Source organism: Etheostoma cragini, chromosome 13 (genome assembly GCF_013103735.1).
Source record: "Etheostoma cragini isolate CJK2018 chromosome 13, CSU_Ecrag_1.0, whole genome shotgun sequence".
In the NCBI taxonomy this organism is placed as follows: Eukaryota; Metazoa; Chordata; class Actinopteri; order Perciformes; family Percidae; genus Etheostoma; species Etheostoma cragini.
In genome coordinates, this window is record NC_048419.1 from 1,937,434 (window position 1) to 1,953,412 (window position 15,979).

Below are 15,979 nucleotides of genomic sequence, written 5' to 3' on the forward strand. Positions count from 1 at the left end.
ATGGGTTTCCTCAGGAGGGTGGCTGGCGTCTCCCTTAGAGATAGGGTGAGAAGCTCAGTCATCTGAGAGGAGCTCGGACTAGAGCCGCTGCTCCTTCGCGTCGAAAGGAGCCAGTTGAAGTGGTTTGGGCATCTGGTAAGGATGCCTCCTGGGCCCCTCCCTAGGGAGGTGGTCCAGGCACGTCCAGCTGGGAGGAGGCCTCGGGGAAGACCCAGGACTAGGTGGAGAGATTATATCTCCAACCTGGCCTGGGAACGCCTCGGGATCCCCCAGTCGGAGCTGGTTGATGTGGCTCGGGAAAGGGAAGTTTGGGGTCCCCTACTGGAGCTGCTGCCCCCGCGACCTGATAACGGATATGCGGATGAAGATGGATGGATGTTGATTTTCCATTGCCTCTTTCTCTCTCTCTTTCTCTCTCTCTCTGCCCCTGGGAGACTTCTGTGCTTTATATTTATAAAGATATTAGTTTTGCACTGTGCCAATGTTTTCAAAGGGCTTTTATAGTTAATGGCAGATCATGTGCTTCTAATTCAGCAGTGCTTTTAGTGGCCTCTGGGGCATAGGCAGTGTGGCATAATGGTTAAAGAGGGCAACCGTCAATGATTCCATTGTTCCACCTGCTCCAGGGGAGCTGTTCTGCTCTGCTGCAGTAAATACACATTAATGATATTGTTCTTGAGTATAACTATTCAGAAGTTTGTTATTCAACATTTCTCTCTCTTCTGTGGACTTCTCTCAGGTGTAGTGAGCTGACACACAGCCATGATGAAATCGGGCGCCACCAAGGTGGGGCTGCCCAAGCTGGGACTCCAGGACCGGGCCAAGCAGGCCTCCTTTGCTCCATCTTCCTCCACCACCAACTCCACCTCCACAGGCATAAAGACCTCCAGATCCTCCAACACACTGGCCTCAGACCAGCGCCTCAGCAAGGTGAGTCACAAGCACACTGAAACCTAACATCATGATACCTGTACAGTGATGAATCTGATTAAACCACTTTAGAGCTAAGGGTGGGAATCACCAGAGGCCTCACAATACAAGATCATCATGATTCTTATGTCAAGATACAAAGTTTTTGTGACATTGCAATATTCTGCAATATATAGCAATTTGTTACCTTTTTTCCAACTTCAAATTCTTCCCATTTTATTAATTATGTGCCCAAAAGTAAACTTTATCAACATCAGCTTTATCTAATAAGATACTTTTCTCTGTTTGTTCATCTCACTTCAATATTATTGCTGCACAATGAAATTGTCAATCAGACAAACTTACCAACACATATGTAATATTCGATTGATATGTTGCGCCTGTTAATCAATATGGTATTGCCAAGGAACACATCGTATCATATATTTTTCCCCCCACCCCAATTCAGAACATTATTTTAACATCGGACCGTGATTGGTGATACTAAAAGCAGATGTGTCTCTAGCTGAAAAGAGCCAGCAGTGATGATGCCTTGACGAAGCCTGCACTGGGAGCCGGTGCCTCTGGCTCCCGGATGAAGAAGACTGTGACCATGGGAGCCATCTCAGATCTCGCTGAAGCCCGTCCTCGCAGCCTATCTGGTAGGGGGCTACCACTTTTATCAGATTTTTCACATACATAATTTTAAGAGAGAGAAAAAAACAAAAGCATGGGGAAGACCTGTTCTTAAAGTATTACTGTGATCTGTATTGGTGTCAGAGTTTGTAGATCACCACAGTAAAAACTTCAGTGTAAAAGTAGTGCAACAAACCACTTGTGACCACTAGAGGGCAACAGTACACAACTACAGCTGAGTGTCGCAGCCCACAGGTGCTGGTGGTAGCTACTCTTTTTTTTCTTGTGTCTCTTTATTCTCATTTGGTTGCCAATGATGAGATGCAGGTGGCTGAGGTTTTTGGTCCAAATCTGAGAAACTGGACACATTCATAGTGTGCTGCTCAGTCTTCACACATCTGCTTAGCTGTGTGACCAAATGATGTTGGTGGTGTTTTTGACAGGTCTTTGGATGTTATTTTGCTTGTGTGCTTGCATGCTTATGTGCATGTACAGTAAGTGGTGATGTATATGTTGATTTGGCTTTTAGTACTGTATTATGGCTTATGTGTGGTCGATCAAAGTAATAATTTAAGACAAAATTGAACTTTGCTTCAATATTAATCTTCATTACAGTTTAGTAATGAGGTCAAGAATCACACCAGCAATGTCTCGAGTAACATTATGCAGACATGTGGATCTTTAATGGCTCTGGTGTTGCACGAGAGAGCTAGAAGAAGGGAGATACCTGAATGACTTAAGCTATTTTATGATTACTTCAGAATAGAGCTATTAGACTAATTAATTAGTCAATGGACTGAAAAATAATTGCCTATTATTTTAATAATTGATTGACTGTGTAAGTAATTTCTCGTGCAAAGATTATAGAAAATGCTGTGTTCAGTATCTCTAATATGGAGTTTTCTGCTTTTCTCTGTTTTATATCGTGATAAAATGAATGTCTATGGGGTTTGGACCGACAAAACAAGACATTTAAAGACATCACCTTGGATTTTGAGAAACTGGGATTGGGCATTTTTTTCTGACATTTTATAGATCGAACAATTAATTGAAAAAATAAGTATTTAGTATAATTATTTTTATTATCTATTACATTGGATGTTGGAATTGTACTTTGTATGTAATCAGAACAACCTTGCCTTGCCTATGAGCTGGACGTACCATTGGATAAACAGAAGAACTACAAATAGACCTGACAGCAAAACAAATATGGTGGTAGATAATGACAGGGATTTGTTTGCAGTAATTAACAGAAAATACTCTGCGAGGGAGAGAGCCGTGTTTGTTTATGGTGGCCCATCCACACTAAGGGTGGGAATCACCAGAGGCCTCCAAATACAATTTCATCATAATAGATGTCAGGATACAATGTCTTTCTGATTTTAAACACATTACAATATTTTGCAAAAATATTGCAATTTATGGCCTTTTTCCAGATTGTGCCCAAAAGGAAACTTTGTCAACATCCGTTTCATCTAAAAAGATACATATCCCTGTTTGTTCATCTCTCTTCAATGTTATTGTGTTAATGTTGCTAACCAACACATATGTAATAATAGGTCGATACTTGGCGTCTGTGTATTGAAACAGTATTGCCACGGAACATATCGTGATACTATGCTGTATCAATTTTTTACCCCACCCCTAATCCACACTGTGTGTAGATGCTTTGCTCTAGTGAAATTGTCCTTCAAAGGGTTGCTGGGCTGAAGCAAAGATAATAGAATTCTGACAAAAGAATCCAGAGGAGCGGAGAAACCCAGGCCAATTGGGGCTCTCGATTTTTTCAAACACATGTAGACCAATATTTCATCCAGCTTTCATTGGATTAGGTTCTCATTTACCAAAGTTATTTTATTTCTTTTATTTTTTTAAGTGTTCACACCCAGGACAAGAACAGATTTTGGGCTGTTCATGATCAAGTCAATACTCTTCACATACTTCTTTTTGAACTGGTTTTGCAAACCAATTTTTGGTAGCCAACCAAAGTTGTTAAATATTTCTTGATCATGAAGAAAACCATCTATCTTTAAAATAGGGCAGAGCTGTGATGCTGTCATGTAGCTGCAATTTTGCATCAGACAGGTGTTATCCTGTGTGTTTTAGATTCAAACAAAGTTAACCAACTTCATTTCCTTTTGACTTGCTCAAATAAAGCCACACTGATGATTTGATCAGTGTTTAATCTCAAAAATGTTCCCATTGAAGCAAGCTGTGTTGTTCTGCACCCGGGCTGGGACTCTACACCAGAGCACGTCAAGACATATAACGACAGACAATGGATGGATATGTCAAACTGGTCTCAAAAATCAAGCTAATCAGCAAGTGGAAAATTAATCTGACACCTGGGAGAGCAGTGAAGGTTAATCTTGCATGCCAGCAGTGACAATCATCATTTAGCCTCCTGCTCTCAATTCTGTCACTGAGCCTGACCTGAGAGTTCTGCTGAAATATCCACACGGGGGAAAAGCCATGATTTGAATATAGATTGGGGTGATGGTCTGTGGTATTTTTAACACATTGATGTTGAGATGTAATACTGTGAAAGGTCCCGAGTGTTTGCAGTTATTGATGTGGAAGCCTCTGAAGTAAAATCTGTTTTGGGGTAAAAGAAGATTCAAAAATTCAGAATTAGCTTCATGACATTTAGGGATAAACACTCCAAGTCCCTCCAATCCTCATATGTTTCTCCAGGCTTGTCTTTGTGATATTGTCACCCATCAGTGTCATCAGGTTGGTCATGAACAGATGGGCTTCTCCCTAGTTGATATGTAATTTAATCTTTTCACTTGAGTCTTTGGGACTAGACATGACAGAATCGTCACTGACTAAAGTTGCTTTGACTCGTAAAGATTATTAAGCAATGCATGATCATGTGCACTCCATTAATATACAACAACAAACACACCGTTTCAAACTTTATCTGCACCCACATCTCATTGAGAAAATCAATGCTTCTTAATTGAAGGAATGAGGACGGCAGTGGTGAGATGAATCATTTATTTTCTAAATTTTTACCAGAACTGGGTCAGATGAATCTGTGCATACAGGAGAAAGCAAAGACACAAACAATATAGCATCCTTGTACTAATCAGTGTAATATAGAAAATACTGCAGTACTATAATACCGCATTATGCCAAACATATCCTTCAGTCAAGATATTGACTGAAGGATATGATTGATCTGTGACCCTCTTTCCTTATCATGAGCTTTGAAAAATATTTCCACAGTACCTTCTCTTGCCAGTTCCAACTAGACATCAGCTGTGCAGTTATGGGGTTTGTAACACCAAAGTTACACACACACACACACACACACACACACACTCACACAGTACTGGCTAAAAAGTCTGACGGTCTGACCCCGCCCTTGCCCTCACAGCATGACATGCTAATGGGTCAAAACTGTTATTTTTGCTAATGGAGTCTTTCCCCTATCCCACTTGGCACTTAACCAACTCTACCGTGCTGTCAGACAACGGGTTAAAACCCAGCCCCATCCTGATGACTTATTTAAAACACCTCATCAATAATTCAGTAAAGCTTTCACTTGGAGAGGAGTCCCTGTGGAGTGTGCAAGGAGAGGAGCCAGAAGAAGATAAGACCGTCCTGCTCTATAAATAACAAGCCTGGTGGGGGTGACCGCAGGGCATAACTTTACAAATGGCCATTACATTGACAGGCGATTTCCTTCACCTCTGTTCTGTCAATGCTTTCACATTGATCGTTAATGGTATGGTGAGTGAAGTTGAGCTTAACAAAGGTGTCTTTCAGTAAGTCTTTTCCTTATCTGATTCAAGTACACTTAGAGTCACAGTTGGAAATTGTGCTACTTCAGCAATTATCCAGCTCTACTGATACTACTACCTGTTAATAGTCTATGATGTGTAAAGTTGGCGAGTTCCCCTTTAAGACCCAAATTGGTGTGACATTTAGTGCAACTTGTGTTTTCAGTTCTTGTACCGTGATAGATTAGGAGTGTCAACAGAACTGCCATCACGATGGGTAATAATGACTAACACGGGAGAGTACAAGGTATGATATATTGATTGTTGTAAATATATTTTTACTAAACATAAATAGGTATAAAATATACTGTAGAACATCTAAGTAATCCATTTGAAGCTCCATCAGTGAAAATAAAGTTCAAAACTACAATTAAGTACAAAAGTATAAAAAGTATATTTATATACAAATATAAATAGGAACTAAAAGGGACCATGTAAAGGTTTGTAACTTGGCTTTCTGTCATATCTGGTGGAGCTGGAATCTACAAGCTTTTGCCCTATTTCATGATTTATTCCTTGTTCCACATGTGTATATTTGGTAGCATCTAGTTTCACTTTTTTTGGCTTCAGGTAAAAGTTGAGAACAAACATGTTGAGTCTTTGACAAGAGTTTGCAGTTTTACAGTGTTTCTGATGTCTTTCTTCTGCGTGACTTGTGTCAGTGCAATACTGTCACCTCATAAATCTGCCTCTACAAGAAGATGGAAGGGAATGATCAGGATTAATTTAGCTTTACTGAGATGCATCAAGCTTGCTAATGCCACAGAATTCACTTTTCTGCTGCATGCTGGATACTACCGGATTAAATTGCATCTTGTATGTGCTTTTTTACTCTGACTTAATGTGAAATGTTGCATGCTGAAGATTTGCAGAAGTGTGTGTATTTTCTGCTGTGTCACTTCCCATAATAGCCATTAGTCAGTTTACTTTGACCTCCAGTCTCTGAGGTATGAAAGGTCTGCTGTCAGTGAGTGAGTGATGGAGATAAAGTTTCTCTCAGATTGTTCGCCATATAGTGTACGAGGTTTGCCAGCCTCACCAGCTGGACTATGACTTTCTATTCCCTATTAATCAGCAGATAGCTCATATCATTTAGAAGATAGATGTATGATGTAAATGTAAGTTGGCCTTAGTTTTTAGTCACAGTTCAGAATAAGCCAAGCAGAGAGGTACACTAGAACTTTTATAGCACCAGAGTGTGTGTGAGTTTTACTAGGCACAGCTCAGACACCAGACTCAGCCATAACACGTGGTCCCCGCGGGGCTCGGTCTGTCTGTCGGTCAGTGTTTAGGAGGAGGCAGGAGAGAGAGGTATGGTCCTTTAGCTCCTCATATCTGTCAGATACATTTAATCAAACACGCCTCAGTCCACTGGGATGCCTCTGCCTGCATAAGCACTCAGCCATGACAGACGCACACTGACACTAGCAGTAAAAAGACATACATGCATGTACATGCAGATGGACATACACAAATATGCATGACACATCACCCACAACTTTACCTTTTATGTCCCCCATACTGCCCTTTCCGAGTATACACTACAGTATATACAGTTACAGTTTGATAATGCACTCCTCCGTTTTCTGTGCATACAGTGTAAAAATGGATTATTGCAAGAGGAAATAGCTTTACTCCTACACACTGCAGTGCATAGGTTGGGTTTGTTTCAAAAGGCCAGAATTAACACTGTATGTACGCATCTGGCGTCAACTCAGACATAAACACACCTGGGCCCATTTAGGTTTGCTGACCAGACTTTTGGCATCAAGTTTGAAAATCCTCTCTTGAGAAGCTTGTGACCCCAGCAAGTCCCCTAAAGATAGCCTGACAAGCCAGACCCACATCAAGATGTTGGGTCTGGGAACTCACCATTGGCAGGGCTCAATCCTAGGGGTTGGATAAACGGTTGTCTTTCATATTTCTTCTGTGCACTACCACCAACCAGACCAATGCTGGTTGATAGATTACGCTTTTGACGTATCCGGTCGGCAAAACTCCTAACACGTCTTTCTTTTTAAAGAATGACTTCAGTGCTTTACTCCAAGTTTTCAAGTAGCAAAACATTCACACGGAACCAATGCAACTCTGCCGTCTGGATGTTAAGCCCGCCCACCGACTCTATACACAATGTGCTGGGTCTGAGCAGAATTGTTTTTTTTTGCCAGCTCGCAAGCCAACGGAGAGTTGCTAGACTGACCCCAGCTGCAATATACAGTGCGTTTAGATGTCTAGGCTAAAGATGCAAGACAGAGAGAAATGGTCTGAAAAGAGGCCTGTTTGGGCCCACAGAGATGGACGTCCTGTGGTGAGGAGAACATTCTTAGCTGGATTAGAGGCATGTTTGTTTACCAAGGTAGATGTGCTGCTTCGAGACGAGAAGAGAGGAGAATATTAAGAAACAAAAAGAGAAATGTACCAACAGTTATATATAGATATAAAAAGGTTTGGAAGCAGGTGTGTGCAGTACTGTATCAGAGGGTCGAATATTCAACCTGTCGTGGGCAGAATCATGCAGCAAACTAAACCTTCCTAACAACTATTGGAAAAAAATTCTAAAAGTGCTTTTCTGGCTGTAGCTGACAGTATGCAGTGCATTAAATACATCTTGAGAAAAAATTGCAGCTACAACTTTAAATGTCCATTGCTTTATTATACGGCTTGTTCATTTTTTTTATTTCCGTGGTTCTTTTCAGCAGTGGAACACAAAGGAAATGAGCTGGTAGCTCTAAACTATACAGATCATCTACTAAAAGTATCAGTCCTTATCTGTCATGTTATCTGTGTCAAGTAGGGCTTTAAAAATTGATGATGTAGTTAAAATTAATTTTGATTTCTGATAAATACTTCATAGTTGTGCCCTTAACAGAGGTTTCTTTTTGTATCATAGCATACTGTATGGTAGACACTGGGATAACGTGACAAAGTGCAGTCTCAATGTATTACTGTAAACCGAGGTCAGGTGACACACTATGGCTCTCTTCAGAAGGGTATGAATAAAACATATTGATTGCTTAAATTGCTTTTTTTTTTAAACAGTTTGTGGTAAATATAATGTTTATTATAAATGTGCTATACTGTAGAGGTATTTTTGGCCCATATATAAATTAAAATGATCTAATGTCTCTCTCTTTTTTATTAATTAGTGATAGCAATTTGTCTGTAGTGTAGAGGAGCAATTTCTGACTTCCTTTGTGTTGTGAGGGGTTTATAAGGATTTTCATAATGATTGACATATGTAAACACACAAAACACAACATTGATTGGGGACCCACTAAAGAGAGCAGGACAACTGAAAATGACAAGTCATTCCCCCTTCCAACTTAGTTTCTCCATGTAGCTGGTGCCATCATAAATATTTAACACATGCATCCATTGTGAATGAGAAAGGACAGAATAAAAATGTCTTTACCTCACTAGCTCGATACACAACCCCACCAAAACTAGCACACCACCCCCCATCCTTTTACACATGTAGGCACACTCACATGCTATTGTTCTCTGCTGGGTCTGCTGTAGAGAAAAATGGTACTGCAAGTCTGGGGTGGCCTCTTATCCCCCAGACACAGCATCCCCTTTCCCCATGTATGAAGACTTTTGTTGAGAAATTGCAGTATTGATTTTGTGGGGGGGGCACGGAACACTTTGTGGGAGGTCCCAGGCTGCAAGTTTCCTTAGCAAGAAAAGACAAGAGCTGCACTGTCATCCTCTGCCAGAAATACAAATAGTGCCTTTCCTTTCTTCCTGCTCCTCTTTCCTTCCCTCTTCCCTCCACCCTCACTCTCTCTCCCTCTCCCTATCTCTCTCTCTTTCTCTCTCTTATACTCACTCGTCTTTTCAGTACCAGTGAGAGGGAAGGTTCATCTCACCATTGTTCGACTGGTATTGGTGAGAGAAAATGGACTGGCATCAGTGGGAGGAGCTAAGTTAATGTGTGTGTGTGTGTGTGTCTCTGTGTGGCCTGGGAAGCCACTCCCCTTGTGAGCTGATTCCAGTCATCACAGCAATAATGAAGTGCACACGACGCTGCCTGCCCGCCTGCCAGTGTGACATACTGTCACCGTACTAGAGGACACGCATACTTGCACACATTCAGGCACACACACGCAGTCTGCCCCCTCACACATGCACACACACATTCACTCACTTACTCACTCATACAGTCCTGGGAAGGAGTGGAGAAAAGAAGATCAGTAGGAGGGAAGAATAAGAAGAATTTTATGTCTCTCATGGTTTCCTCCTGGGATTGACCGGTGCTGGTTGTGGGTTCTGAACAGAGACAACAGCCCCGACACTCAAACACACACACCTCTCCCCCGCAGCCACGGATTCTTGGATTAGTCCGCCCCGGTGTGGAGAGTGGGAGTCGCGGAGCGGACCAACATGGGGAACCAGTCGGGGAGACAGGAGGAAACAGAGTCAGGTCTGCTTCTCTTGTTTGGCTGTTTGCCTCAGCATCACTTAGCCCTCTTTGTCTCTGTCTGTCTTTCTCTGTTAATTACAATAGATGTGAGCTATTCTTTTGTCATGTCTGAGTACATCACTGACACGACAAGTCTGACTAATTAAAACTGACTAAGATGAACACCAACAAGCACTTCCTGATGAGTACTAATTAGTATGCCCTGGAGTTATAGAGTTCTTTACAAGTTAGTTGTTCTGCTCTGTTCTTGTGCCTTTACAGTAATTGTGTGTGTGTGTGTGTGTGTGTGTGTGTGTGTGTGTGGGTGTATGTGTGTGTGTGTGTGTGTGTGTGTGTGTGTGTGTGTGTGTGTGTGTGTGTGTGTGTGTGTGTGTGTGTGCGTGTGTGTGATTATTGCTGTTGTGTGTGTGTGTGCTTCTGTATTTAGGCAGAACAGGTCTGTATGTGTGTATCTGCTTGCACCTGTGTGTAGACATTGGTGCCTGTAAGTGCTGAATGAGATTTGCCTGACTTTACTGTAAATATGAGAGAACCTGGTAAAGGAGATGTTATCATCAGTCTCCCGCTTACATCCATCCACTGCCCCGAGCTCACTGCGCCTCAGTAAGATTTCCATTTCAAAGTCCCTCTGAACTTCACTCAGCAGTAACTTCAGGCTCATCGAAAGACGACCAAGTGCTTTCACGTCTGTAACCTCTCTAAATTTCTTTAACAAAATGTGTATTTGCATCTTAATATATGTGTTCTTGTGTATGTGTACAGAACATCCTCATATTTGCACACACACACACACACAAACACAAACACACACACACACACAAACATAATTTTATGTGATTATATTCCATGTTTTCATCACAACAAAAAATATACACATACAAATACACACACAGTGTAGTATTTGGTTCGTAGTGGGTGTTAAGCTGCCTCACTTCATAGCAATAGCGTGTGTTGCTTGAAGATAGAACACAGAAGGCTCAGATTGGAAGGCAATGGTAGCAAGCTGCTTCATGCTTTAAACGATTAGCTCCTATTTTCTCCTCCACACACACACACCCACACATACACACAAACACACACACATACAGTGCACAGTTAATACATTACATACAAAAGATTGTTGAGTGTTGAGTCAAAAAGTAGGAACAAAGGAGGCTAACATTATCTTCTTTTATTATGTAATTATTCCCTAGTTACTAAGCAAGTTGGGCTGCTTGTTGATGAATATTACTCTTGGTACAAAAGGATTATGAGATCGCTGCACATACATTATGTGGAAGTATATTGGGCTATAAATGAAATTGGTCGAAGTGAAACGTTTGCTCGGCCAGTAAAAGAATACGCCATCACAGTCACACTCCATATAATCAATCATGTTCTCCGGGTTATGAGAAGTACTTTAACTGTGCTTGTCATGGTCCAAGCAAAGTTTAAATACTTCTCATAGCCTCAGTCCAACCCCCAAATAATGAAATGAAGTAGTCAGCAATAATACTTGCTTGACCTGTTATTCTTATGCATTTGCATTCTCCATTTTCTCAAATGAGCCTCTTTAGTTAATTAGAATTGATCATCAAATAGCTTGATTTTTCATTATGCTTGCTTATGACATGAATCTATAGATCCAAGAGCGTTGGAGACCGAGGCCCCGAAGACACGCAGGAACCCTTGAATTGATTTTTCACAAAGTAGCAGTATAATAATAAGCATACAGACTTTTAAACCTTTAATCAAAGTAGGAGTTCATGATGTGCTGTGCTCAAATGAACGGCAATATCCAAAACTCTTTACATAACTCGGCCAGCTGAGGTTTGTCAGACTCTGGGCTTGGAACGTAGAATAACAATTCTGGTGCTGTATGTAAGGAAAGAAATATAGGAACAGGAGGAACTTTGATTGATGGTGTTATCTGTGAAGTGGCAGGCTAAGGAGTAAGCTGTCTGCTGCAGTGATAAGGCGGTTGTTATCACAACCAAATCACACTGAAGGCTACTGCACCGAGCCTTCCTGTCTCCTCACTGGTTCACTAGGAGAGCGTCCAAGACCAGAGCCAGCAGTCAGCATGTTGTCAGCTGTTGATGAATTGTCGGTAATATATTGTCCAATAACAGTGGGTCTATTTCCAGGGCTTCGACTCAGTCAGTTGTACCCATTTTCGTCCAGGATTAAAGGAAATATGTTTATGTAGTGAGGTAAAGTAGGTGGTCGTGACTTTCACATGGTCAAAAATAGGATATTTCACACATTATGGTTTCTCCAGAAGTTTGATTAGGATGCTTAAAGGTAGCTGTAATGTTTTAACAGGCTGCCAAAAACATGTTCTTTTAATCAATGTAGCAGGTAGCATGTTGTCATTGGAATAAGATGTAACATTGTTTTTGTTCACAGTACAGCAACACTAACTTATTCTTTTTTATGGGTGCTGGTATGAATAAGTTTGTGTTCCAGATATTTTTTTAAGCCCCCACATAGTCTATTCCACCTGATTAGTGTGGTTGTGAACAGACTGTACTGGATCGTCCTGACTTTCCTGTCAGCTTTAATGCATCTGTTAGTGCAGGATAACTTAAGCCTTTGTCACCCTAATTGGTGCATAGCATTTGGTGACCTCATCATGGCACCGCCCGAAATCAACCCAAGCAGACGCCTAATCAACAAAAACGGTTGTGTGTATGTGCAGGGTGTTTTAAAGATGATTTTATAAATCTATTTCTGCCTGCTGTCCCAGATAAGTGCCACCAGGCAGACGTGCCTTGGCCATTCAAGACAGGAAGGCCGTGGCGGTGGAAGCTTGGTGACATAGTGAGTTCTTGGGGCTTGTATGACACAGCTACTATGAAATAGCTTTCTGAATAATCAGAAACAAGCAGGTGATATTTTTTAACTTTTAGATTATTTTTCGGGGCATTTTTGGCCTTTATTTTGACAGGACAGCTGAAGAAATGAAAGGGGAGAGAGAGGGGGCAATGACATGCAGCAAAGGCTGCAGGTTGGAGTCAAACCATGGCCTGCTGGGTCTAGGAGTAAGTTTCTATATATGGGTGCCCGCTCTACCAAATAAGCTATCCGGGCACACAACAGGTGATGTTTTTGTAATTAACCGTTTCATTTGATTTTTAAACAAAATACAATAATATACAGTTCACAACATGATCCCAGCCCCCCCCTTTCCTGAATATGTGTAAGCCTCGGTTGTCAAGTCAGGGACACTTCCGTAGACAAAAATGAAGACAAGATGAGATAATAACGGTAATATTTCTTAAACTAATTTGGACCCAGCTTGTCATGTGCTTATCCATAGCGCTTAAGATTACTGGAGTACTGCGTGGATTCTGCTTGGTGTACACATGTGTTAAGGCAATTTCCATCATCAGGTTTCACAAACCTCCTCTCAGATAAACAGCGACATCTGTCTTCCTATTTGTTTCTTTGAACATACTTTTTTATGTTACTTATATTTTACCTTATTTGTAATAATAAGCAGCTGTCCTTCTGGCAACTATATCACTGGAACAGCATTGGAGTTATTATTACTTACTACACTGATACTAAGTGCTGTTCTGTATAGCAAAGCACGGATTCACGGTGCCTTGTGGCTGACACCCCCATTCAGAGCAGACTTGAATGAAAAGACAGAATGTGGAAATGCGTAGATTATTGTGCTATCTCAACACTATATCAGAGCAAATTGACGCAAAGCAGGGATTTGGCATAAGGAAGCACATTTGTCCAACTGCTGATATCTGGGACACTGAGGAAGTTACTTCAGTCATACTTTCCATGGCAGTTAGCAGTTGGTACCGTAAACACGCCGGCCACTCCACAGTGCTTTGTGTTTGCAGAGGGAGGAGTGTGCTGTTCAAATGTCCTGTTTGTGTAACTGGAGACAAGAGCCTAGACATCAAAGTTGGTTTATTATAGTCTTCAGGCCTGAGCTCATAAGAATCACTAATTTATGGGTGAACAACTAACAACGCATGTGTAAAATTGACGAAAACACTTGAATTGGATCTGACACGTAAGCCAACGTCAGCCTGAAATAGTTTGTGTTTCTGTCCTCACTCTGGGAACTGTAATCCTGTCTTTTTGGTGGATGTAGGTTCTGTTGTCTGCTATCCAGCACTTATTGAGATTGAAAGTGGGAATACTGGGTGTGATCTTGTTGATTATGTATCTTTGTCCAGTCACTTCAGAATGTGGCACAGCGGAATTTTTTAACACGTCCTCGCAAAAAAAAAGGGGCGAGTGGCGTTGGAAGCGTGGTGATGTGGTAACCTTTTGTTGTAAGACACAGCTAGTTTGATAGCTCCTTTGGTTCTCTCCAAGGTAAGGACTGTCAGTATGCCATGAATTTCCATGTCAGAGGTCGCCAATATTACCTTGGAAATCCAGAGTTCTTGCGAGAGCACAATTTGGATTTGCTCAGCGAGTAATGCCTCTAGTAATGCTGCTCGTTAACTACGCCCGAGTAGCCGAGCTGCACCAATCACATCAATGTATCTGACATAGGCGGGCCAGAGGCGAGCTATACAGATGACAACAGTTTAATCTACCAGTTAGCTCTGCTGGTAGCTAGGCGCATGGGTCTCTGGATACGTCACCCCATCTAATGTTGTGATTGGTCGTAGTGTTATCCATTTGCGTGCAGTGAGATTTTCAAATGCGTGTTGGGTGCCGCCCCTTGAGATGAGCGACTTTCATTACTTGATGCCAGATCCTCAATCTTTCAGATTTGGGTCTGGATTTCCAGGCTACACCAATATACCTCTGTGCTTAAAAGCAGTGCATGAATTTACTTTGCATTGCAACTTTTTTCTAAATGCTGGTGACAAAGCCCTCCTGTAGATTTGGTTGCCTTTCTGTTGGTTAGGTTTTAAGCTGTGGTCAGTGGAAAGGGAGCCACAGTAACATCTCAAGAGAAGCTGATGTCTCTTTTGCAAAACCACATCTACGGCTTAATCTTTCCACAGAATATGTCTTTTAATCCTTTTTGTGGTCAATTCCAGCAAAGTTGATCTCAGCTTAATACATCTTAAATCCGGTAACATTTAACATTTATCCGGTAACAGGCTAGAATGGAAATCATAAGAAGCTTAAAACTAAGTTTAGCAATACTCATTACAACTTGTTACCCATCACACACGCTGATCCTATAAACCTGCAATCATGTCGAATGGCATATTATTATTCCTTCAGCAAGTTCTGTGTTAAACTGTTTTCCATTCGGAGCACAAATAAACTCTCCCTCTCAGCTGGCCATCTCATGGCCCAAGCTATTGGATATCTCTGTAGGGTATTGGCTCTATAAGTAGTGTAAAGCAGAGTGGATCAGCATAAGGATGCTGTGTCAAACGTCTTAGCATGCAGGCCAGTTAAAATGATTCAATCCAAAATGATTAAGGAAGCCAAAGAACGCCGGCCAAGTGGCGCTCGGTGGCTTGCCAACTCTCATGCTACACTTTCATGCTGTGCTGCAGAGGAAGCACAGTGCTGGTCATTTTTCAAGCAGAGACAAGCATGTCAGTTTAAATACACAGTGAAGGTTTTTATTTAAAGAGAGGGTGGAAGGTTTGCCTGGCCAGTTCTAGGCACTATTGATTAACATGCAGCATGCTGACAAGAGAGTCACACCAATGACTTAAGACTCAAGACCTAAGACCAATGACTAATATGATTATATTTTGTCATGTGTAATTTCTGAGTCCGTAGCTTTTGAGGAGGAGAGGGGGGGCATGTTGATTGTGGGGGTGTGGCCTTGACCAACTGCCACTTCTCCGGGAGGGCAAAGCAGAGAAAGGGGAGGTAACCTTGCTCTTTATGACGTCATAAAGGGCAATATTCCAGATCGGCCCATCTGAGCTTTCACTTTCTCTAAGGCAGAGCAGGATACCCAGAACTTGGTTGACACCTATCACCATTTCTAGCCACTGGGGGGCCATAGGCAGGCTGGGGGAACGCATATTAATGTTAAAAAACCTCATGAAGTGAAATTTTCATGCCATGGGACCTTTAAATAACCTCAACACAAAAACACCTTTTTATCTTATTCTTTATGGTCATTAAACATTAAAAACGTTATGCATTTGTTTGTATATAGAAGAGTTTCAATGGAGCCTTTTGTGTTATTTGATGATATTATACACTGCCACCTCCATTCAGCTGATGACAGTAAAAAGAAATGCAACCAACTCAGACCTATTTTATGTTATAGGTAAAACTAACC

General features: G+C 41.5%; 1 protein-coding gene across 5 annotated transcripts in view; it reads left to right on the forward strand.

Moving 5' to 3' along the window:
* Positions 1-15,979, forward strand: part of specc1 (sperm antigen with calponin homology and coiled-coil domains 1) — a 74,428-nt gene that overhangs the window by 14,961 nt on the left and 43,488 nt on the right. For 4 of the 5 annotated variants that reach the window (XM_034889331.1, XM_034889334.1, XM_034889335.1 and 1 more), the window contains exons 2-3: positions 740-930; positions 1,436-1,571. In XM_034889331.1, coding sequence (XP_034745222.1) covers positions 763-930; positions 1,436-1,571 — 304 coding nt within the window. In that variant the 5' untranslated portion in view covers positions 740-762. Of the gene's footprint in view, positions 1-739; positions 931-1,435; positions 1,572-9,301; positions 9,757-15,979 lie in introns of those variants that run through there. The other variant, XM_034889333.1, reaches the window with a different exon arrangement.